This window comes from Talpa occidentalis, unplaced genomic scaffold (genome assembly GCF_014898055.3).
Source record: "Talpa occidentalis isolate TD23 unplaced genomic scaffold, MPIMG_talOcc4v2.1 talOcc4.11, whole genome shotgun sequence".
In the NCBI taxonomy this organism is placed as follows: domain Eukaryota; kingdom Metazoa; phylum Chordata; class Mammalia; order Eulipotyphla; family Talpidae; genus Talpa; species Talpa occidentalis.
Window position 1 is genome coordinate 98903767 of NW_023601104.1, and position 24218 is coordinate 98927984.

Below are 24218 nucleotides of genomic sequence, written 5' to 3' on the forward strand. Positions count from 1 at the left end.
GGCTCTAGCCACCCCCCAGCCGGGGTGAGTGAAGAATCCGGGGAAAACAGATGTTCATCTATTTTGCTGTGCAGCCTTGTGGGCTCCCCATTCTGCCCAGCATCTGAATTCCCCCTTCCGTGAGGGGAGCGGTGCTCCCTTGTCAGGCGGCGCTGGGTCAGACCGCTACGCCATCACTTAGAGATGGTGGTGTGAGGACCAGCGTAGCTTCTGCGTCTTGGCCTCCTCCGCTGTGGTGGGTGATAACAGCCTCCTGGAGGCTGGGTTCCCGAAGCAGGACAGCTCTGGCGTGCATTCGGGTGTGCCCGGCCAGCCCCTGCCCGGTCACACTTTCTAGTCCCTGTGACTCTTCACCCACAGTTTGGGGTTTTGATTTTCAAATGCTGAGTGCATTAGAGGCTGGGACAATGGTGTTTGGAGAGAGTCTTCAGCTCTCTCAATGACTAAATGAGGTGTCTAGACTTGGGAGGGGGAGGCAGGCAGGGGGTCACCTGGAAAGGCACCCCGTATCGTCCCAAGGGCGAATCTTCAGAGGGGGACCCATGGCATAGAGTGGAGAGACCTGTTCCCGCCTCCTGCAGGCCCCCAGGGATGCACTCCAGGGAAACTGCTAGAACTTCTCACTGCAGGGAAAACTCCCACACAGTAGACGGCCCCTCTCCAACCTTCTCACACCCCTACCAAGTCGCAGAAATCTGGAGGGGCTGAGCATGAGCTACCCTTCGGGGTCACCTAACCATATCAGCCTGGGGGACCATCCCAGCTGCAGCCAGATTAGGTGGGAGAAACACAGAGGCTGATCATGCCCTCCTGTCCTCAGCACCAGGTCAAACATCTGGGAACCTTGACCCGCCCCAGGGCACCTGCGTTCACTGAGATGTATCTGCAGGTGGAAAATTCCAGGTGAACCTAAAGGTGTCCTGAAGTTCTCCCGAGTTTGAGTTGCCAAGAAGTCACCCCATGGGTGTCATAAATCCAACATCCTCCAAGCTGAAGTTATTTTCCCTTTAGGGCAACAGATCACGTGACAGTCCCAGCCCAGGACTCTGTGGCCTGAGGGCATCTTCCCAGGAAGCCGGTAGAATGGGCTGGAATGAGGAGGCAGGGAGGACAGGTAAATGGTGTGTAAGGGCCTGGAGATGTGCCAGGTGCTGGCTGCGAATGCTCCCTTCACCCCCTGGCACTGGCATTTCATACCCTTCCAACCCTCCAGGAGCAGCGTTCCTCCCTGACCCCAGGGGACGGGCTCCCTTCCTCCCGGCTGCTTGGGTGAGGTGTCTGTTGGCTTGTTTGTTTCCCTCTGTTGCTCCAGCCTCCCCCTCAGCATCTGGCGGCTGCATCCCTGACGGCATCCCAAATGCCGCCGCCACACCTGCCACCTCTTGCAGGGTTTCGCCAAAGTCCTTTCTCAGCAAATCCTTCCTCCCAGCCCCTCCCTCACTCAGCCTGTCTCCCTTCCTGTCCTCTCACCTTCTTGCCGGCCCCCCTTTCTCTCCAGAGGGCACCCCATCTCCTTCCTTCTTGCTGTCTCCGGGGTCTCCCTCCCTACCCAATGGTCCTTTTCTCTTTTGCTCTGCCCTGCACTGTCCCCCGTCCGCCTCCCTCATCTTCCTCCCTCTTTCTGTCCTGCCCCCTCTCCATCAGCTCTTCTGTTCCTTCTCCCTCTTCCCCATCTCCTGTCTCCCTCCTCCCTCCTCTCTCCCTCCCTCCCTGGCTCTTCTCTCCTGCCCCCTGCTCTGGCCTTCCGTCTCTTCCCCTGTCTCTCTGTCTCTCACCCTCTGCATCTCTCTCTTCTCTCGCTCCCTCCTGGGCAGCTCCAGAAACATACCCATATATGGCTTTCATGTCAAGCATCACAAGTGATGACGTCCCTGAGGGCCGAGGCTCGAGATGCTCTCTGGAGGGAGGCTGGTCGTCACTGCGCCCGGAGCAGCAGGCCTGCCGCTTCCCGGGCACACTCACGCTCACGCTCACGCAGGAAATCTGAGCTGCGGAACATCTTCTAGTCTGGCTGGCCGTCGCCGGTCATGCGGTGGGCCCGAAATAAACTCCCTGCTTCAAAGGAGCGTGTTTCAGAACTGCCTGGCAGAGCCACCAGAAGCTCAGGGCCAGGGCAGGAGGAAAACTCGGGGCGCATGTGCTGAATTAGGACAGGCTCGAGAAAACCTTATGTCCCCTGAGCCGGACTCTGCAGCAGAGCCTAACAGGTAACGCATGCTTTCAGCTTCCTCGCGCAGCGCTTGGCCTGGCTGGCAGGACGCCCCCTGCAGGAACGTCTCCTCACCTCTCGCCACAGGACCTCCTCGCTCCCTCGCCCCGTCCTCTTGAGTTCTAGAGCATGCTGCTGCTGCTGCTGCTGACGCTCCGCTGGGATCGGGGGACACAGACTCAGTGGTTGGCGTGTACTTCTCCATTCTTTGGGAGGACTCCCGCTCAGAGTATCACCCCGCTGTGCCCTTCTAAAAATGGAAATGCAAAAGGCGTTATCAATGATGCTATTGTTGGTTCCTAGGCCCCGGGCAATATCCGTGTCAGACAAAAGACTTTCACAAATGCTTTTAGGTTGGTGAATAGATAGATGTCGAGTGTGGGGCATCAATTTCATGGGACATTTATGGAGCCTGTGTGCACAGTAGGGTGTGTGTGTGGGGGGCAATAGCAACCAGGGGCCACAGGCTGTACCTGCAGCAGCTTGGGGTTTGGGAGAGGAAAGAGAGTTTGCAAATGAAAGCCACCGTGCAGCGTAAAGCGTGGGAAACGTGGGGATGCAGAGATGCAAACACAGCAAGCGCATGTGTGTGTGTGTGTGTGTTTGTGTGTGTGCATGTATGTGACTGCAGCGACACATTCCATGAGAAGATGGCCTTTGGACAGATAGCACATCTTCAGGCAGAGGGATGGGTGTTGGGGCAACTCTGGCAGAAGGTTCTGGGGTGTCAGTGAGAAGCGCTACATATTGTGCTACAGGATGGGGTGTGATGATGGACATGAGGGTGAAGCTGGGAGGGGAAGCCAGAGAGAGATGCAGCCCCCACTAGGCCATGCAAGAAGGCGAGAAATTTTCTGGTGGTTTCTGAGCAGTGGAAGGGGCACAGAATCTGACTTGGGGCATCTTCCCAGGAAGCCAGTAAAATGGACTGGAATGAGGAGGCAGGCAGGACAGGTAGATGGTGGAGGCCTGAGACAGGCAGAGGCTTAGCCTCCTGCACAGAATAGAAGAGTTAGTCTTGCTGCAGGGGAAGCTCATTGTGTGGGCTAAGGCATGAGGGTGGCTTCAGGGCCCAGGCGGGTCAGCAGGGGCCAGTACCCCAGCCACAGGCCCTGACATCTGCCTTCTGAGGCCCAGGCGAGTAGGAGGCAGCCCATGGCAGACGCCCAGTCACTTCCATAACAATTGGATGGGTCCCGGCAGCTGGTGGCAGGTCTGTTTACATCTCGGCCTCCTCCGGGAGCTGGCAGCCGCCTCTGCCTGGCCCCATTCTAGTTTGCATCATCCATTCTTGCACAAACAGGCCCAGTCAGGAGTGCCTCATGGGGTGGGGGGCACCCTCTTCCTCCTCCCTGGGGTGGAGGCCCCCGCATAACTCAGTCATGGTGCTCTTAGATGAATAATAGGGCAGTCGATGCCCACGAGCATTCACTGAGCACTTACTATGAGCACGGCCCTGGGTCCAGGCTCGTGGAGATTTCTCTGTCTCTTCTCAAGAGCGTCACGAATTAGAGGTGAGTGTGATTCCCATTTTCCAGATGTGGAAGCTGAATTTCCACGAGGTTAAAGGCTTTGCAGACAGCCAGGCAGCTTGGTGGTGTGGGAACTGGGAATCAAATCCTGGTCTCTTGGCGGTTAGGCCTTTAGTGCCCACGTTCAAGGCTAGAGCCTCCAGTGGCTGTGCCGGGAACCAACGTTGCCGTAAACAGACCTGTTTTGGGCACAGTCGTGGATTATAAGTTGCCCGTGGACAGGCTAGATCCAAGTGTCTTCCTGAAGAAGATACAAAAATACCTCAGGACCTGCCCAGTGTCCTTCCATTTCTGGGTCACAGCTGGTGGGCTGCCTAGAGGAGGCGGCTGTCGCAGAGGGTTGCCTATCGCCTCCTCAGCATCTTCTTTAGACTAGTCCTGTCTAGGAGCTAATTGATGTCTTTAAGAGCCTTTAGTTGAGGGGAAAGTTTGGGGGAGGTGGTAGAACTGCAAAAATAAATTGACTTCTAACCTACTTAATTTTGTAAAGAAGGGAGCGTAGAAGAGAGGCCTGGACAAAGAGGAGACGCCGGGAAAGCAAAGAAAGGAGGAGAAAAGAGTTAAATAAAGGAGGCAAAAACCAGAAAGGAAATAGCTCTTAGCTGGTTTTGGTGCCATCTAGGTAAAAAATGTTTCCAGGCAGTTCTGCAATTGGGGCTGGGTGAAGAGAGGGGGTTCTGGGTGGTACCCCTTGCTCGGCAAAGGCCTTCGCGCTCTGCAGACTGGAGCGAGCGCTCCCAAAACCCCCTGCCACCCAGGGCCCAGAGCAGAGCTGGCACAGCAGCGGTGGGAGGCCCGGGCCTGGCTGGGCAGCCCTGCTCTCCTCTCCCACCCCAGGTCGCTGGCACAGATGGCAGAACCCCGGGCAGAAACTGGGTCAGGGGCCTGGAATCCAGCGTGCAGACCTGCATGCAGCTGAACCCCGCTGCCGAGTCTGGCTGCAGCAGGAGGACAGGGAGATGGGCCAGGCAGGGCGCGGGAGGGGCCTGTCCCCAGCCGACCAAGAGGCTAGACGAGTGCCCGCCGCTTGGGAGGCTGAGGTGAAGGTGACCCACAGTCTGGAGACTCACTAACTCGAGACCCAAAAGAAATAAAACAGAGACTTGGCATTTGGTGATGCTTTTCTTAGCTGGTGCTCACGGTACCGCCTCAGACTCTGGGCCTGCAGGACCGTGCGGAATCTATGCGTCTCAAAACAAATATTTTCCACTAGAAAACAGGAAAGAGATTTTTTCCCCTCATTTTTCCTCCTACCCCCTCATCCCTTTTTTTTCTTTTTTGGGGGTGACTTCTTCAATGCATACCAATAAAATCAGTAAACTCTTAAGACTTGTTGTCAGGGTCCCGGATCACTTGAGAGAGCTCCAGGTTCAGCTCAGCACGACACTCACTTCCGCTTTGAATGGAGCCTGGTCTCCCTTGCAGATCGTTGACACAGGTGTCCAGGGGGTTTCCAGAAGGGAGCAGCACCTGCTTGGACAAGTTCAAACCCCTGGTTGTCAGCGCTTACCTGGGTGACCTGGGAATGGCCACACCCCCTCTTTGGGCCTCAAACAACAGGAGAGCTGAGTTGTGGGGTCAGCTGAGCTTTGCAGTCCGGAGCAGACCCCTAGCCCAACCTAAGGGCTAGCCCCTGAGGGAGGCCAGGAGCTTGGAACCAGTGCACAGGGTTTTGGGATTAGTGGGGCTGGGAGGGGCTTTTTAGAATCTTTAAAATCTGAGCAAAGGGCTCAACTCACAGCAGCTGGGAGGTGCTGCTCACAGTAGCCAGAGGCCTGTCAGCACTGATCCCTTGCAAAGGCCCACCCTGGGCTCTTAGTCGGGGAGAAGGGGACATCAGCAAGGTGGCCTAGACTCTACACCCCTATTCCCCGAGGCTGGCTCACCCCTTTAGCCAGAGCAGAAACTTCCAGGGCAAGCAAACCCAGATGGCTGCCCTTTAAATAGTCATTGTCAGAGGGTCTGGTGCAAAGAGGGGGAGGACTGACCTCAGTATTTACTATCTGGCCTTAGTCCCCCCTCTGCCCAGTGGAAGATCCCGGCTCTCTCCGGGTCTTGGAAAGGTCAGAAGGTGCAGCACAGGGGAGCAGCCAGGGAGTCATGCAGGGACGCACAAGCACTGGCCACCTTCACGACTGGAAGATTTCAAAGTACTCAGGCTCAGAATGGGGAGGGGACCTCGGAGTGCTTTACGGCCACAAGCTCCCCAGTGGCAAGTGTTTCCCAGGCGGCCTAGCATGGCAGACAGGAGGGTAAGCTGTGGCATGAATAATCAGGCATCTCAAGAAGTGGGGCTGAGGACCCTGGGGCCCAAGAGACAGCCCAGGTTAACTCCCCACTTCTTCTCATGGCTCCAGGTCAGCCTGGGCAGTGTTAAGGTCACCCCTCTAAGGCTCATGGGACACTTGGGAGGCCCCAAAACTTTTGAAATAGATAGACAGTTAGACAGGCGGATACATAGGTGATATATAGCTGATAGCTAGCTAGCTAGACAGATAGATGTGGACAGATGGACGGACAGATGGATGGATGGATGGATGGATGGATGGATGGATGGATAAATAGATACATGATAGATAAATAGGCGATAGATGGTTACAGATAACAAATGATAGATACCAGTACATTATCTATACATAAATAGTATACAGATATCATTATGAAACATACATGCACACATGTACATGTGCTCTGTGCATATGGATAGCCTTCAGCTTAACTCAGGTCTTGCTTAGAGCTTACAAAACGGCTGAGGCCGCCCAGTTACCCGGCGGGGGACTAAGCTGAGGTCAGAAGACGTCACCTCTACTCTCGTCCTTGTCAGTTTCTCCCTGGCGTGCCTGCCTCGGTGTCCTCTCCTGTCAAGTGGAAACACAGTGACCTCATCACAGATGGGTGGTGGGGGGGCGTTTGGTTGTGGCTCCCCAGGCTCCGGTAGCAGTGGCCTGGGGTGACAGTGGTCAGGGCGCTTGGCGTGAAAGCTGACTCTGCAGCCTCCACGCCACTCTCAAGCTGCAACGGACCGCACTGAAATGCAGACTCAGCACTCACGAGGTGCCAGCCACAGGCAGCCGTCAGCTCGCGCAGAAGTGAAAGCCTGGGTGAAGAGGCGGGCAGGGAGATGGCCACGGGGCCTCCCCCACTGGTCAGCAGGTCAGGTGAGCAGGAAGGGAGGCGGGAGCCGTGAGAGCACCAAGGAGTGGGAGCGGGGATGAGCAGGCCCAGTCCTGGCTGCGCCCGCTGGGTTCAGGGAGAGCGTGGGCGCTCCCTCCTTCCTGAGCTCTGACCCCGATAGACACTGGGCCAGGGGCTGCAGGTGGGTCTGCGAGTCCCGGGACAGCCCAGGACAGCCAGGGGGGTGACAAGAGGCCACTCACTGGCTCTGGCTCTGGCGCTCCCCTTTTTAAGTGGAGGAGAGAGCAGGAGAACCAAGCCCCTCATCTGAGCCTCCTTGGAAACTGCCCTCTGGAACGAGCTCCAGGTGACCTTGGCCTCAGGGGGCATGGGTCAGGGCAGAGACGCGGCGTCCTGGAGCCACGCAGTCACAGGCGCAGACGTTCCTGGGCCGCTGGCTCCAAGCCGAGGCCCATGGTCGACATCCACACGTGTTACCTGGTTTCCTCTGACAGCACCCCCAGAGAGGGCGGATGCTTTTGCCATCTCTGTTTTACAGGGACTTGGGTGAGGGTCTGCAGGCCGAGTAACGCGCTGCCCAGGGCTTGGCCAGTAGGTGGTAGAGCCAGGGCTGAACCCCAGCCTTGGGAGCCCTGGGCGGCTGCCATGTTCTGCGGGCTCTGTCTTCTCTGCGGGAGCTGTCCTGCGCCGGCTGCCCCGCTTCCCTCCCCTTCCCTTCCCCGCTCCACCCAGCGCTTACGAAACACCCCTGCACCTGGACTTGGGCGACGTCTGGGGGTTACAACACCAATGTGACGTAGTCTGACTTCAGAAGTTTCTGGACTCTGCAGGGAGACAGGCGCGCAGCAGGCAGTTAGAGCCACAGGACGGGGCTGGGAGGAGGCTCAGAACACCTCCGCCGTCAGATCAGGATGGTTTCCTGGTGGAGGAGGCACACGGATTGCCACTGGAAAGATGACCAGCCAGGTGAAGAGGCAGGGCAGGGCAGGGCGGGGCAGGGCAGGGCAGGGCAGGGCAGGACAGGGCAGGGCAGGGCAGGGCAGGGCAGGGCAGGGCAGGGCAGGGCAGGCCTCATCTGCAAACAAAGCTTGAGGCCGGGCAGTGGCCTGTCCTGGCTCATGACCCAAGTGCCTGCTGAGGGGAAGCCAGTGAGTGGAGAGCAGCCGCCAGCCTCCTTCTTGCCCCGCCCTCCCAGGGATGCCCCCACCCCCAGTTTCCTGATAGGATACCCAAGGAACAACTCCTTCCACTGCAGCCCCCCAAATAACCACCGTAGACCCCACCCCATCCACGGGGTCTGGTCCCACGGCCAGTTCCCAGGCAGACCCTGGCTGCTGGAGAGCCTGGGTTTGCAGGACAGGGAGGGAACTGGGGGAAAAGAACCACTTTCCAAGCACTAACCTAGTTCTCATGACGGCCCAGCGCGCGTTTGCAGCTGTAGAGACTGAGACCCAGCTGAGGAGTGACAGCCATGGTGGGCGAAGCGCTGTTCCGAGAGCTTTCCCGGGCTAGCTCAGAGGGCCTGGCCTGGCCTGGCCTCAGCCATCCCGCTTTACTGGCAGAGGTGGGGGCCTCCCGGAAGCCAACATTTGGGGTGCTACACGGGGTGGGCAAGAGAGGTGGCCCTGAAGGCCTAGGGGTGGCCTGAGATCCCCTATTCCGAGCTGGCCTTGGATCAGCCTCCCCTAAACGCTGCTCCCTCTGCCGGCCCCTGGCCTGATGGCCAAGCCCGCTCTCGTCCGCTTCCCTGGGAAAGGCTATTTTTCATCCCAATCAGCCTCCTGCAGGGCCCCTGGGGACTGCTGGCCAAGCTCCAGGACACAGGCCTAGAAGGTGGCCCAGCCTCTAGGCAGAGGCCTCAGAAGTCAAGCTGGGCAGCATGAGGATGGGGGAAACTGAGGTCCAGATGGGGCAGGGCACAACCATCCCTCCACCGCCCGCCCCTCCATAGCACACGGCTCTTATGTCCTTTTTGCAGGTGGAGACACTGAGACGCTGCACGTCTCACAGCCAGTGACGGGAAAGCTGTGATTTGATCCCAGCTAAGCTGACCCCACAGGCTGCTCCCTAAGCCCCCCGTGCTGAGCCTGAGCCACCCCACCTGCCTAGGGAGATGACCCCAGTGTCCGTGGGCATCCGCAGACCATTACCGTGCAGGCCCCGGGACGGATGCCCACCCCGGCCCCAGAAGGAGCCGGGCACACGCAACTCCACGGGCCAGGCCCAGAGCTAAGCCCACATCGTGTTCGACGCCCAGGTCTGCCACCAACCCCGTGATAATAGGCCCACCAGCCAAAGATGGGTAACTTACCCGCGGACCCTCAAAGGCCGAGGGTCTCCGTGGGAAAAGCCAGGGATGACGAGACTGACAGCGGCAGGGAAAGGGTTCACCCTGTCAAAGGCAGACACCTTCTCCCTCCTGGCCCCTTCAAGGCCCCCTTGAAGTTCACCTCCCCGCTCTGTGTGTGGCTTCTCTGTGGTGCCCACTACACAGAGGTGGGCCGGGGGGCCAGGCTGGGCGAGGGCAGCACCCTTGTCTTGCCTGCTGGCACCCCCCTTGTGCCGGTTACTTGGATGGCTCAGCTCAGAGCTGCTGGAATGTCCGGAAGGAGCACTGGATTTGAGGGAGGAGGGAGGGCTCCAGAGCCCAAGTGTGCAACACTGTCGTCACGCAAAGCTGCCCCTCCCCTCCATGCCTCTTAACTGCCTCCCCTGTAAAATGGGAGCAATCGCGTAGGGCACCCAGTCCTTTGGGAAGAAGTGGGGTGCAGAAGAGCTAATAAGTTAATTCAGGGGAAGGCGTCCTTGTTAGCGCAGTTGTCGGACCAACGCGGCCCCCGGTGACTGACCTGGCTGCCTCTCGCTCTCGTCGGCCCACACCAGCAGGCAGACATCAAGCCACCTTGGGCGAGGGCATCAGCTGTGATGCCTCACGAGCCGCCCGCACGCACCGGCTGTGCTGCTCCGAGCAGATCACATACAACGTGATGCAGCAGCCGTCTCATTTCCACCTCTGCTGAGAAAGGAACTGAGGCCCAAAAAGAGGAAGCGATTGGCCAAAGAAGAACTATCATCCAGGCTTGTCACACTGACTGCGTCAACTTTGCCCGCCTCATGGTTACAAAGTGGCTGCCAACACTCCCAGCAGACTGGTTGCAGGGTTGGTTGCTTCCTGGTATAGGAAAACCCATTTAAAATCAAGAAATATGAAATGACTAGCTCTCCAGATACCCTCCCTCACGTCACCTCAAAATGAGTGACCCCCAGAAGAAACTACCCTTCAGACCTCATGCACAGAGGGTTGGTCTTGTCTGTTCTTGAGTTTTATATCAATGGAGCCATGTCTAGGTGTTCTTTCTTCTCTGACTTCTCTGCTCACTGTGGGGCGAGATTCAGGCTGTTGTGTGTAGCGGGGGTCTGTCTGTCTCACTGGTGTACATCCGTCACGTGACCACACCGCGAGGTATGGCCTTGGTAGACATTCGGGGACTTCTTCCCGGGTTACATGGATATCTTTGCTGTGATTATTCTGGAGCTGGAGCATGTCCTTGGATGAGCACAAGCACACAGTTCTCTCTGGTATTAGTTAGAAGTGGGACTTGTTGATGTCAGGACACGTTTGTTTGACTTCAGCAAATGCTGTTGATTTTCCAAAGTGGTTTTACCATTTTACACACCTGCCGATGGTGGTTAAGCATTTCAGTGACCCCACATCTTCCCCCATACCTGCTAGAGCCCAATATTTCCACATGAACTGTTCTGGGGGTGGGTGTACAATGGGGGGGGCGTGCAATGGTATTCCTCTGGGGTCTTTGAAGTTCCCCCAAACACTCAAGACACCAAACACCCTTATGTTTGGTTATCGACCATTTGGACATCCTCTTTGACAAGTGTTTGGCTTATCGTCTTTGGGGATCAGTTACCAGAGCCACAAGAACACTGTATACCACCATACCCCAAATCAGCATCTATGCTCCTGTTTGGGCTCTGCAGTTGGCTGTAGACAGCAGATCTAGGCCCACCCAGGCTGGGCTACTCAGCTTCAGCTCGCAGGCCCTGTAGGGCGGGGCTTCTGACTGCAGGGTGGGCTCAGGCTGCCCAGGTGGGTGCAGGTGGGCCCAGCAAAAGGGCAGTAGCTGGGGTGAGGGTAGTGGGGGGCTCCGCTCCTGGCGATGGCAGAATAGCAAGCCCCACTGCACAGACTCAGGACAAGCAGAAGCCCTAGCATGCCCACCAACATCCATTCATTCATCACTGAGAGCAAGTCATGGGGCCAAGCCCCTGAGTGGGGCAGGGAGGGGAGGGCCTGGCTCCAGGGGCGGGCGTGAATGCTGGCTGGACAAACCAAATCATACACCGGGATTTTGGACATTTCACAAAAGACCTCATGTGATGCTAATATTCATCCAGAGCTAAGCTGACCTGATGCATGGCATGTCTGTCAGTTAAAATGAGAATCAGTTCTAGTTGATTTTACTACATTTCCTAAAAACAGTCGACTCAAACAAAGTCCATTCCCTTCTTTATTTTTTTTAGATTTTATTTATTTTTGCATAAAGAACTAGGGTGCAGGCCAGAGGTGCAGGGGGTGAGAGGATTCACCAGAGACAGAGTGGGGAGCAGAATAGCCGCCGATTGACTGAAATCCACTGCTGAGGGTGAGACAGGAGAGGTCTGTTCAGACATGTGGGTCAGCTCCCTGGCCAGGGATTGAACTCGGGCTGTAGCAGTGACAGCGCTAAGACTTAACCCCTAGGCCACTAGGGAGGCCCCAAAGTCCACTTCTTCTTGAGACTTTCTTTTTTTTTTTTTAAAGAGAGTCCCTGGAATTAATGTGGCAAATGATTTTATTTATTTATTTATTTTTAAAGATTTATTTATTTATTTATACAAGCACTGTGTACAGTCAGAAGCGCGGGAGGGTGAGAGAATTCACCAGAGCCAGAGCGGGGAGCAGAGCAGGCAGAAGGACCCAAGTACACTGCTGAGGGGAGCAGCGGGCGGCAGGAGAGGTCTGCGCGCCATGCGGGACCCTCCTCCGGTGGCCGGGGAGCAGCCGGGGATCGAACCGGTGCCACAGAGGCTTCAGGCAGCTTCGCAACCCAGCGCTCAACCGCTGCGCCACCGGGGAGGCCCTGGCAAATGATTTTAATGAGCTCATGTGATCTTCACTGGTGAGCCTGGGAATGCTAAGGACTCACCCTTAGTATCCTCAGCCCCAGCGCAGTGCAGAGAAGTGAGGTGCCCAGAGGGGACGTGGCTGGATAACTGGAGGGCAGGCTGTGTGAGCTGCAGGGATTTTGTCTATTGGTGTTATTGTGGCATCACTGTGCTTAGAAGAACACTTGGTATATAGTAGGTGCTCAATAATAACCTCCCTAGGACCTTGAGGGCTTGTTTGGAGGTTCTGGGGTGGAGTGAGGGGGAACATGGCTACTTATATGACTTTGACCAAAGAATGGTCTGTCTCTATTTGGGGAAGCCCTCCTCTGAGCATGCAGCCTCGTGAGGGACGCACATGAGAAGTGAGGGGGGGATGGGACAGCCGAACCAACCCTGGCGATCAAGGGGCACAGGTGTCGCAGGCAGATCGCCCTCGCACCCTCTCCCAGTGAGTGCACGCACGCACACATGCATAGGTGCGCTGCAGGGAACGGAAACCTGGTGGCGAGGCAGATGGATGCACAGTTGGATGCACAGGGCTGGATGAGAGCATGAATGGGTGGGTGGGCGCACAGACAGCGGAGCGATGGCTACCACGGGACTGAGTGGGTGGTTGATGGTGGGTGAGCATGGACAGGAGGATCTCTGGATGGGTGGCTATTGGATACAGGGGTGCGTACATGGATGGACAGGAGGTGGCTAAGTGAGAGGGTGGACATGTGAGAGGAAGAAGCAATGAACAGACACGGGTGTGAGCGAGGTCGGTAGACCGGTGAGTAGCCGAGCGGACGGATGGGTGTGTCCAGATGCGGGGTTGGGAGGACCCTACGACCTGATGGATGAATGGAAGAGACTGTGTGATGGCCAAACAGGCACAGCCTTCCTGCGGGTAAACCTCGCCGTCCTGGCAAACTCCTAGTGACCAGGATGCTTTTGGTCTCCTCACAGGGTGTTCTGATTGGCTGCTTCCTCCTCCCCCGAGGGTCTCTCCGCGAGGCCGGGTGAGAGGGGCAGAGGATGGCCACGGAGATCAGCGCTCCGGGCGGGCAGCGCGCCATCGGGCACGAGGAGTACAGCCTCTACGGCAGCCTGAGCGAGGACGAGCTGATCCAGATGGCCATCGAGCAGAGCCTGGCCGACAAGACCCGGGGCCCCACCGCCCCAGAGGCCGCTGGGCCCACCCGTGCCAACCGCCAACCTGCCCATTTCTACCCGTGGACCAGGTGAGCGAGCGCGGCCAGCTGGGGCATGCACAGGGTACAGGCCGTGAACGCTGTAAACCACACCCAGTTATCCTGGACTCTGGGGCGCATTGGATGCCTTAGTGGTTTATTTACATTCGTTCATTAAACCACTGAGTTCTGACAGCTCCGGGTACTGCCTGACGTGCTCTATACACTCTGTGTCGTTTCACCCCCCGAGGGTCTCCCAGGCGGGCTGCACGCTGAATTCCAGGCTACCGGTGAGGAAACTGCAGCTCAGGACTGAGTAACTTGCCAAGGTCTCCGGGCTAAGAGGGGCAGTTGCGGAGTTTGGAGCTGGCTGACTCCAAAGCCTGGCCCCGTGTCACTGGCTTTATGTGCGAAGGAGTGAAGTGACACCCCAAATATGGGAATGTGGGTTGCCTGTGAGGGTGATGTCCCCGCCCTAACTATGCAGTGTCCCCGAGAAAACGTGTCTGCAAGCAAAGGACCTCCCTCCGCCCTTGGTCTGGCTCCCCCGTCTCAGCAGCCCAGTCACCATCTAGGGCAGTGCCACCTGCCAGAAATGTGCCGCAGGCCAGAACCGCAATCCAACATGCAGTTCTGAATGTCCTAATAGCCTTATTTGAAAAGCAAAGCGAGACAGGTGAAGTTCAGTCCTAATTATTATCATCTCCAATGTCATCAAGGTAAGAGCTACAGAAGATTTTACAACCTTTTTTTCTTATTAAATCTACAACTCAGCATGTTTTTTGCATTCACAAAGTGTCTCCATTCAGACTGGCCACATCTCGAGGGCTCACTGGCCACCTGGGGCCAGGGGCTACCATCTGGGCAGCGTAGCTCTAAAGGACGCCTTTGTAGGAAGGTGAAGCCAAAGAGGTAATTCAGATCGGATCTCAATACGCTCTTAGAAAAGAAATACACAAACTCATAAGATGCTTTTGCTCACCTTTGAGTCAAAGTGAAGTGTATCGGGCCGAGGGACGGGAGTGGCCATGACAACTGTCTCAGTGTTACTTTGGGGCCCGGGCCTCGAATGTCATTGTCTCTAGCAGCCACCTGTGCGACCTCAGGCAAGTCACTTAACCTCTCTGAATCTTATTAACAACAATTTTAAAGAATCCCACATGATAGAATGAAGGTGGGTGATGGTGCAGCCCCACTCCCTGGTGAAATCTATGAGGTTCTCCCCAGATAACTGGCCCTTGCCAAGGCTGGACCACCTCTGCAGGCAAGCTGGCTAGAGGTCCAGGATGCCCCGAGCAGCCTCAGGGGCAGGCAGGCAGGCTGAGTTGCAGAGGAAACCCCATTCTGGGACCCAGTGTGAAAAGCAGAGACCCAGAGCCCAGGATTCATCATGGCCTTGATGTAGGGGCCCTGGTTCCTGTTCTGGCAGCTGAGCTGAAGCAGACCGCAGGTTCCTCTTTCTCAGGAGGGGAAAGATGAGATAAGGGCATCCTGGCTCAGAAGTCAGGCCTGCAACAAGAAGCCGGCACAACCCCAGCACCTGCAGGCTTCTCCCAGCCCGCACACACCCACTTAACATCACAAATGAGTAGCCCCTGAGGGCCAGACCCTGATCTCCTTCCCAGAGAGGGTGAGGAAGTAGAGACTCACAGTGGCCCACAAACACTTATCAGCCTCCTGGGAAAAAGCCCTCAGAGAGGAAGTGAAATGACTGACCCGGGGTCACGCAGCCCTCGCTGAAGATCCAGACACGGTCACGCAGGGGAGGAGGCTTCAACCTGGTCTCTCACTCACTCTCCGTGTGACTGGACGCCTCCTGGCTGGGCTTTCCCTTGTGTGTCTGGCAGGAGGTTCCCCTGCTGGGGAAGCAAATCCTCCCTTTAAGAACATGATTTTTAAGCCATTCTTGTCCCCTCCCTCTAAGGCGTGCGCTGCTTCCCACGGGCTGGGCACTCTGCAATCCACATAATCCTTATGAAGGCCGCGTAAGCTGGGCATTCGTGTGCCCAGCGGGGTCAGGATGGGAACTGGAGTCTGTCCTGCTCTGAAGTTCAAGTCCCTCACCACCTCTGCGGTTTCTGCAAGGGCCTCTCCCTGCTTCCGCTCCCTCCTCCACCTGGATGTGGGGTTTGGGTCTCATTATGTCTGTTTCCCACCCACAGAGATTCGGGTCCCCAAAGACAACAGACACGCAGGGGGTGCTGATAGGGTGCAGCAGTCCAGGAGCCCAGAGTCTGCTCCCTTTGACCCCTGCTTATCAGTTTCCGTCCAAATCAACCTGCAAGGCTTAGGAACAGGACACCACACACGTGCCGGCTCCTGCTCGGCCTTCAGATCCCAGACCCAATGGCATCTCCCCTGCACATCCTGCCCGACCCCCTCCCGGGTCAGGGGTCCACCTCCCGTGCCCGCCCTCTTGGTGTTTCCTTCACGGCCCTGGCGATGACTTACAAGTCATGTCTCTGTTTTCACCACTGGCTTGTAGGCTCTGTGGAGGTGAGCGCTCCATCCAGCTTCCTTCCCGGGAAGCTCCCAGCCCTGCAGCGCCTGACCCCTGGGGAGCCCCTGAGCCCCAAAGGCTCTCTGCAAGCCAACGAACAGGGGTGGGGGGTGAAAGGAATGAATACAGAGGTAGCAGAGGGGAAAGAGAAGCAGGTTTGGAGGCTCCAACTCTTCCGCCGCCACTTCCCGGCTGTGTGACCTTAGGCAAATTTCTTAAACTTTCTGAGCCCAATGTCCTTGCCTCTAAATGGCACAAAACCGCATCTTGCCCACCTACAGTGTTCTTAGGAAAAGCAGATAAAATGAGGGCGCGGAGGTGTGGAGCCTTCCCACATCCTGCAGCTCAGACAGACTGCCCCTCCTCCCGCGGTGCCCCACGTACCCACTCACGGGCGGCCTCTGCTTCATGAGCCAGGTTTCCACCCGGGACCAGTGTGGAAAGGCAGTGTCTTCGGGAAGGCAGTCTCTCACCTGAAAGTGTCCCCAACAACTCTGTCACCTCCTGGGCACAGGAAGCAGAAACCCTCACCCTTGCATCCCTAGGGATCATCGTGGGCACCCAATGAATGATTTCAGGCAAATAAACACTTTGAGAACAATTAAATTCTCCAGGAATGGAATTTGTTGTTATCATCTTATGGCCAAAATGGCAACCCTAAAGGGGCCATAAAAGTAAAAGCCAGACCAGCACCCCAGAGAAAATAGAAAGTTCCCTTTTAAAACTGTTTTCCAGTTTACTTCCCTCCCATCACATTGGAAGGGACAAAGTTTGAAACATGCGTGAGGCTCATGCGTGAGGCAGGCCGTGGCCCCCCGAGGGCCCCCTGATAGGCAGACCTGGCTTCCCGTGCCCCGGAGAGGGAGCACCCGTGGCCTCATGAGACAGGGAGCCCGAGGTTGCCATGGATGGATCTAGGAAGCTGGTCTTTAAACGTCTGCGTTTTGTTTAAGGTTAGTTTCTAAGAAGATAAAGAGAGAAAACGTGAAGCAGGAACTTGCTTGAGCTGATGTATGCACAGCTGCAGACAGTTCAAATCAAGTCACCCATACTTGCTGAGGGCTCTGGTGTGCCATGGTGTGCCAGGTTCCTTCTCTGCATCTGGATGGGAGTCAGGCCCGGGCCAGAGATGCATGATGGCCCAACAGGAAGGGCACAGCAGAAAGGCTTGCCCCAGTTTTGAAGGGACACAAAAGGGTTGATTCACTTAGTTGAGGAGGTGGGCATTGCAGGATGAATAGGAGTTTGTTAAACAGGTTAGAAGCAGCAAAAGGGAGCCAATGATGTCTCCCTCGTAGAGGGAGCTGGAGGGGTAGATGAGATGCCTGGTGCCATGTGCCTGTCACAAGTCCTGGCCAAGAGCAATCGCTCAGTGAATCTACAGCTTGGAATTCAAGTTCTCTGAGTGTGACTCTCTCAGCTAGCTTGGAAAGGATGATTTGGCCAGAGGATGAGGGAGAAACAGAATTTTCATGGTTGGGGGGCTAATTCCAGAGACCTCAGGAATGGTGGGGAGGAGCTCTATGTTGTGAGTTCTTCCTTTCTCTACCTTTCTTCCTTTCTAGAGGGCAGCAGGCTGGTTCCCCTGGAACTGGAAATCTTGGCACACAACACCAGGGTTATCGTGTGGGTTGTTACCCCTTCAAGGCTTTTGTTTGTTTCATTTTATTCATGTAAAGTAGCAAGTGCCTACTGTACTCAGGCACCTGTGCTTGGGTGTCTGAGTGGGTGGTGTGAGGACAAATGTAGTTTCCTGGAAGAGGTGTGGGCAGGAGGGAGACTCACATTTGCCGCCGCCCCCCCCCCCCCCGCTAAGATGCCTGCTTGCCAGCTGCCGTCAGCCAATTTAACACCCTTCCTGGGCTGGCCTGGGCTTCTTATTAGCTCAGACAAGCTCACTAAGAAATTAAGGGGCTTTGTCATCACAACTCCACTCCCCACTCACTGAGGTGGACCCATGTCTGAAGTCGGTGATGCCGATGAGTGCATGACCCCAAGAAAAGGACAGGCCCCAAGTGCATGACCCCAAGAAAAGGACAGGCCCTGCCTGGCTTCCGCAGGGGCATGACCCCTAGCCACATCCCGCCAGGTTGCTCTCACCTCTGATGACTCAGCCCTCATGGTTTCTGCTCAGGGCCCGGGGGGATGTGGGGCTGCAGCCTAGACAGGAAAGCTCAGAACCCACTGGGGCCTGGTTCCCCAGCCAGCCATGACCCCTACAGCTCAGCAGCCCTGAGCACTTGCTTGGTGCCCCTAACACCACCTCAGCCACCCGACTTTAGGGCTCCAGGACACCTGGGTGCTCCAGCCCCAGCGCCTGTATGTGCTCGTGGGGCCATCCTGCCAGCGGTAGCTCCTGGGTTGAGGGTGGTTGTTAACGACTTTGCTGAAAACAATCAATGACAGGAGCCCATACGTGGATCGATGATAAGGGCGGCTGGACACCGGGGATCAAGTTCAGACGGAAGCCCAGGGCTGTGTCTAGACCGAGGGTGGGGGCTGCCAAGGTGCAGGGGCTGTCACCCTGCCCAGCATGCAGCCCCCCAGGCTGGCCTTGCCACCCCTCCCGGGGTGCAGTCTCCCACAACCTGCCGCGTTTCCCCCAGTGAGTTCATTTCAGCAAAGGCTCCACAAAAGCAGTGAGGAAACCCCCTTCTGGTCCCGCATCCTCGTTTTTTGCAAATGAGCAAAGTGAGGAGGAGGAAGGGCTGAGGCGCTCTGCACACAGGTGGGCGTCCCGGCCACAGTGCGCACGTCACCAGGGCGGCCACCCACTCTGGGGACCTTGGCTCCCTCCTCTAGAACAAGGCAGGACCTTGGCACCCACCTCAAGAGGTCATGAGAGCTACTGAATGTATACACGGAGGCCGGGCGTGCGCTGCTCAGCCTCCCAGCCCAGAGGGTGCTCGGGAGACAAGGTGACAGAGGCAGTGAAAGAAGGGAGACAGTGACAGTGACATCAAGGAGGAGGCTGGTGGAGGAGGCTGCCCTGGACCCCTGCTGAGATGCCTGATGCTGAGGTGGGGGTGTCCTGTGCCTGCACCGCCCGTCCACCCACCCTGGGCTTGCTGAGGACACACAGCATCTGTGGTCTGACCTGCCCTGGAAAAGCGGGGTCCTTCCCAGGGTCACTGTCCCAGCACCTCCATGTCCCAGGGGGTGCCGGTCACCAATATCAAGACTCCCAATCCCCCAGGGTAGAGGGTGCAGAAGACCATGCTGGGCCTTGGGTGTCTGTCCACGACCAGGGCCGATCTGTTAGGATTGGGGATAGTGTGAGCTTTGGCCCCATTCTCATTGCACCCCCAATCAATCCAGACCATGGGGTGGCCTCCCCCCTTGCTTGCATCCCTCCTGTCCTCATACCAGCCTGATGGAGCAGGGCAACCAAGGCTCAGGGAGGTGAAAGAGTGATGAAATCAGCGGTGGGCACAGGTGGAGCCCCCCTGCTCTCAACAATGAGCGTTGTCATTTCTGCTCATCATTCAGGCTTCACCCCTCCCAGACAGGACTGTTCTGGAGCAAAAGTCCAGAGAATTCCCCTCATCCAAGGTCAGACAGGCAGGCAGCGCCAGGGTCTGGATTCAAACTCACATCTGTCTGAGTCCACGGCCTGGCCCTGGGACCTTCTCGAATCCTCTTGCTGTAATCTCTGGACTGGCTGTTCCCGACCCCAGGGCAGCAGGACCCCCTCATGAAGAGCCAGCGAGGGGGTGGGGGCACAGGCCTGGCTCTGCCTCCCAACTTTGACCCCCACGAATCTCTTGCCCAGCCCCTGTGGGAACCCAGATTGGAGAGCGGAGACCCAGCCCCTTGCATCTGGGGACCTGCCACTGACCGCTGCTCACGTCCCCCTGGGGGAAGTATGTCACCTTGCTTCATATCTGCCTCCTGCGTGGTTGGCTGGGGAGGGGGTGAGGTTAACCTCATTGTTGTCTTATATGGTCATTTAAATCTCCCAGGGCTTCCTCCAAGGGCCAAAAATAATCCGGAGACACAGCAGCTGTGTCCAGCACACAGAGGACGCGGCCATCTGCTTTGGTTCAGCGCCCTGTGTCTGCCTCTTAGGCTCTCTCCCCCTCACGCTCCCTCCAGCCCAGTTCCAGCCTCCGGCCATGACCCGCTTCTCATATGCAGAGTATTTTTCCCTCTTTCACTCCCGCCCTGCACCCTCCAGGTCGACTGCGCCTCCCGAGAGCCCGGCCGCCTCAGGCCCCATGGGGCTGTTCCAAGGGGTCCTGCAGAAATACAAGAGCAGCAAGACCTCAGAGCTGGCGTAAGTGACCCGGGCCCGGCCCCCGAGACCAGCCAAGCTCACGTCCCACCCGCGGTGGCTGAGGGGTGAGGGATGGGAAGGAGGGCACTGTGGGGGGACCTCCCTGCACCCCCAGCCCCAGGTGTGACTCTGAAACCCAGCTGCTCCTGAGCTGGCCTCAGAGGCCAGAGAGGCTCCGGTCCCCAAGGAGCCGCCAGCCAGGCTGTGGTTAACCCTGCAGCGGCCCCCCTGGGGCCCATGGGCTGGAGGAGCCCGTGGCACTCTGCATCCGGGGTCCCAGCAAGAGGGGGACTGGGGAGCCCCCAAGGTAGAGGAGCTCAGAGCTGAGGCTGAGGTGTCAGTCCCTGCTCCGTCTCGGTCTCCCCCAGGCCCCACTGCCATCCTGGCACGGCCGCGAGCCACACCCACGGGCTCGGTTCAGCTTTGTTGTCTTGGAGTTCAGCGCCAGGTGCTGGGGTCCAGAAACGTTCTGAGCTGCAGGAGGGAGTCTGTTTGCCTGGCGCCCGGGTGCTGGGTGAGGTGGTTCCCTAGAAAGTAGCTCTGAGGTGTTCCCATCTTGGCTTCCCCGTAACGACCCTAGGAGCAGAGGGGGCCCCATCATGCGAACCCCTATTTCCTTGCTCGGTTATGCTGCACAGAAGGGAGGAGGTGATTGGCTGATGTTTTGTTTTTCCTTCCCAGTCCTTCCAAACTCTGCTGCACCCCACTTCCTTGGCGCTGGGGTGGGATTGAGTCTAGAAAGGGAGTTCCTGGTTCTGGTCTCGTCTGGGCCTGGCTGCCACTTCCCGGCAAGTGCCCACCAGTTGCTGTCCCTCCTGAGTCTCCCCTCTCTGGGAGAGAAGGTTGGAGAGGACAGAGTGACCCTCTAACTCCGTCGTCTCTGAGGGCCTGACCCCCCAGCTGCCCTCCCGCTGCTGGGGAGGGGATGTTGGCTGGGCTCACAGACGAAGAGCCAGCGGATGTGCCTGCGACTCCGGGGTCCTGGCAGCACGCTGGACCAGACCCGAGCTGGCACCCTGTCCCGAGAGCACGTGACACCCCACGCCCCACGGCCACAGCAGCCAGCGCCTCCCTCCCCCAGGAGACCTCCCAGGGGGTCGAGACGTTCACCCTACCCAGGCTTTTCCGAGGCTGCCGGGCTACTCCAGCCTCACGTGGGAAGGGCTCTTCGAGGTGGCCGTGATGGCGTTGATGGGGACTCAGGGCTTATCGGGGCGGCTACCCATCATCCTCGCTGGGCCTGCCTCCGCGCGCCGATGCTATTAATAACCCAGAGGCTGAGAGGCAGGAGGAAGTGCTGCTCACGCAGGAGGAAGAGGCGGGGAGGGCAGAGGGGTGGCCCTGGGGACCCTGGGGACCCTCAGAGCCTGTGCTGGCCTCTGGCGTGTGTGGGCCCAGGAGCAAGGCCCACGGCCCGCCTCATCTTCTCCATCTGGGACATGGGCCTGGGGGAGCAGAACTGCCCAGTTCTGCAGCAGTCACCTGAGCGGTGGCGCCCACTGACTCTCCAGGGATGCGGGAAAGGAGCTCCGTGAATGAGTGAATGAATGAATGAATGAATGAACAAATGAACAAAGTAGCTCTAGTGACCCAAGCAAAGAAGTTATCATTCCCGTTAGCCCTGAAATCTTTTTAACACTCAGCAGTTCTACGCTGGGAATGCCGCAAGGGTGTTCATCCTTCAAGCATTTACGTCTTTCAGCAGCTCGTGCTCTAGGGTAATGATGAGGGTCGGGAGCAAGCAGGGGACCCCAGAAAGATGTCTCTGCACAGTCTCCCTCTGAGGGGTCTGTGCCCTCATCTCAGAGGTGCTCGAAGGCAAACAGACCCGAAGGTGGAGGCTCTCGGCGGAGGCTGGAGCTCCATGCTCCGGGAGCGCGCTCCGTGGCCCGCGAGGGCTTGGCCATCTGCCCCTCGGCGCCTGCACTGTGGCGGGAGGATCTGACTGTCACTAGAGCTGCAGCCCCTGAGAGCCTTAGGGATGGGGGGTCTTCCCCCTTTCTAGCACAGCTCCCCAACTTGGTGCTTGACTCGCAGATCAAGATGTGGAAGCACCCCCCGCCCAGGGATGCTCCCAGGAAGAGTGGACACGAGAAGGCTGGACCCAGAGCCCCCCATGTTTATCTGACTGGGCCGCCACACTCTCCACATACTCTAAGGAGGTGCTGCAGAGAACGCTTTGCACAAAATAAGAAGATCCTAATGAAAAAGCAAAACTGTAACCAGAAAGAGGCTGTCTCTGGAAATAGAAGGGGGGAAACAATGGCTGGGATTACTGGATTGTGAGATCTGCCTCTCCCTCATGCCACAAATATTTATTAAGCACCCATTATAGACCAACCACTGAGCTGGGTCCTGGGGATCACGGCACGAGGGATAAAAGAAATACACTGTCCCTGTCTTTCTGGAACTTGGAACAGTGGGGGAGACAGACAGCGGTCAAACAATCTCCCAAAGGTAAGTGAAGGCCAGTGGCTAGATGAGGACTCCCAGCAGGTGAGGCGAGGCTGACGGCGGCAGGCAGGCTGGGGTCAGTGTGGCTGAGGAAGCCACGATAGAGCAGAAGGTCAGGCCAAGGTCAGGGCGGAGTTCCCAGTCTCACCGTGTGGCTTAGGAACCACCGTCCTCATTAGGAACCACTGTCAGCAGCGAGGCTGCGGATCCCGCTGCCAGCAACACCCCTGGGCACCGCAGGCCCTGCTTTTCCTCCGGGAGAGGGGCTGCCCAGCCTGGGCTCCGTGCGGAGGGGTGACTCCACTTGCTCTACAGGCCCCTGGACCCCGTGCTAAAGGCCATCAAGGAAGGTGATGAGGAGGCCCTGAAGGCCATGATCAAGGCGGGGAAGAACCTTGCGGAGCCCAACAAGGAGGGCTGGCTGCCGCTGCACGAGGCCGCCTACTACGGCCAGCTGGACTGCCTGAGGGCCCTGCAGCGAGGTGAGGGGCAGGCCTTGCTGCCCCGGGGCGGGGAGTGGACTCGGGGGCGAACACTCCCTCCTCCAGAGCACCAAGTTCACCAAGTTCACCCTTGCCATCTCTCCAGACCTCCCAGGACAAGGAGAGCCTAATTACTAGGGAAGGAATGAGGGAGGGGTCACATTTGGGAAAGCTACGCCAGCTTGTTCTAGAATGTTTCAGGGGCTGACTTGGTGGGGAAAAGACTGCAGCTATGCCATGCCTGCCAAGGCCATCCCCCCTCCCCCAGCTGTGGGATCCTACCCACATCACACGCCTCCTCTGTCAGCCTCAGTTTCCTCCCAAGGCAGAGGTAGATGGTCCCGCCTGCAGGCGCGAGTTACCTCTGCCCTCAGGACCCCAGACACCCACCGCGCTCCAGGGTATAGACAGCTGCTGAAGCTGAGCTTCCTGCAGTGATTGGCGGGAGCATGAGGGTCACACGGCGCTCAGTGAAGGCCACTGAGGCCAGAGGTTGGGAAATTCAGGAGGACGCACTCTGCCTGACCTTAGAGCGGGGAGGGAATAGGCACCTCCATGTAGGCGGGAAGGCAGTTACCTCCCCCCTCAGGAACGTCCCTGCCTGTTCTCCGCAGCGTACCCCGCAACCCTGGACCAGCGCACCTTGCAGGAGGAAACGGCCCTTTACCTGGCCACGTGCAGGGGACACCTGGACTGTCTCCTCTCCCTGCTCCAGGCGGGGGCCGAGCCTGACATCTCCAACAAGAGCCGGGAGACGCCCCTCTACAAAGGTGAGCTGCCAGCTGGGATCCCCGAGGACGCACCCAGGAACCAGGGGCCATCACAAGCTTTGCTCCAGCTATACATACCTGCCCCCAGGGGTTGCTTTGAAGGGGCGGCCTTGCTCCGATGCATAACTCTGGTGATCGAATCTTCTCAGCAGTATTCAGCCAATAGTCCCAAGAGCCGCTGAGGGGCACTGAGGACGCTGATGAACAGACACAAACCTTGTGTCCTCCCAGGGCCGGAGGACATGCGCACAGAAAGTGACCAACAGCTCAGGGGAGCGTGGGGGAGGGGTCTGAGTGGGGGGTGGGGACAGGAGGAACCTATGAGGGCAAGGCAAAGGGCACCGCAGGAGGGAGTGCCTGCCTAGGCCCCTGAACCTGTGGAATTTACCAGCTGGAAAAGCAGAAGAAGCAGCGTGGGCAAAAGTGAAAAGGAATGAGAGAGCACGTGTACCTCTTGGATGTCCAGGGAAGACAAAAGCTCCTCATCACCCAAGGCCTCTCGCTGGCCGCCCTGGCAGGGCCCAG

The 24218-nt window shown here is 57.7% G+C and overlaps 1 protein-coding gene across 1 annotated transcript in view; it reads left to right on the forward strand.

Annotated features, from left to right (window-relative positions):
• Positions 1 to 1860: 1860 nt before the first annotated feature.
• The window catches only part of ASB2 (ankyrin repeat and SOCS box containing 2), a 34934-nt gene continuing 12576 nt past the window's right edge, over positions 1861 to 24218 (forward strand). The window contains exons 1-5 of the mRNA XM_037504001.2: positions 1861 to 2207; positions 12988 to 13262; positions 19889 to 19987; positions 22757 to 22923; positions 23538 to 23693. Of these exons, the coding sequence (XP_037359898.1) occupies positions 13057 to 13262; positions 19889 to 19987; positions 22757 to 22923; positions 23538 to 23693 (628 nt within the window). The 5' untranslated portion in view covers positions 1861 to 2207; positions 12988 to 13056. The remainder of the gene's footprint in view (positions 2208 to 12987; positions 13263 to 19888; positions 19988 to 22756; positions 22924 to 23537; positions 23694 to 24218) is intronic.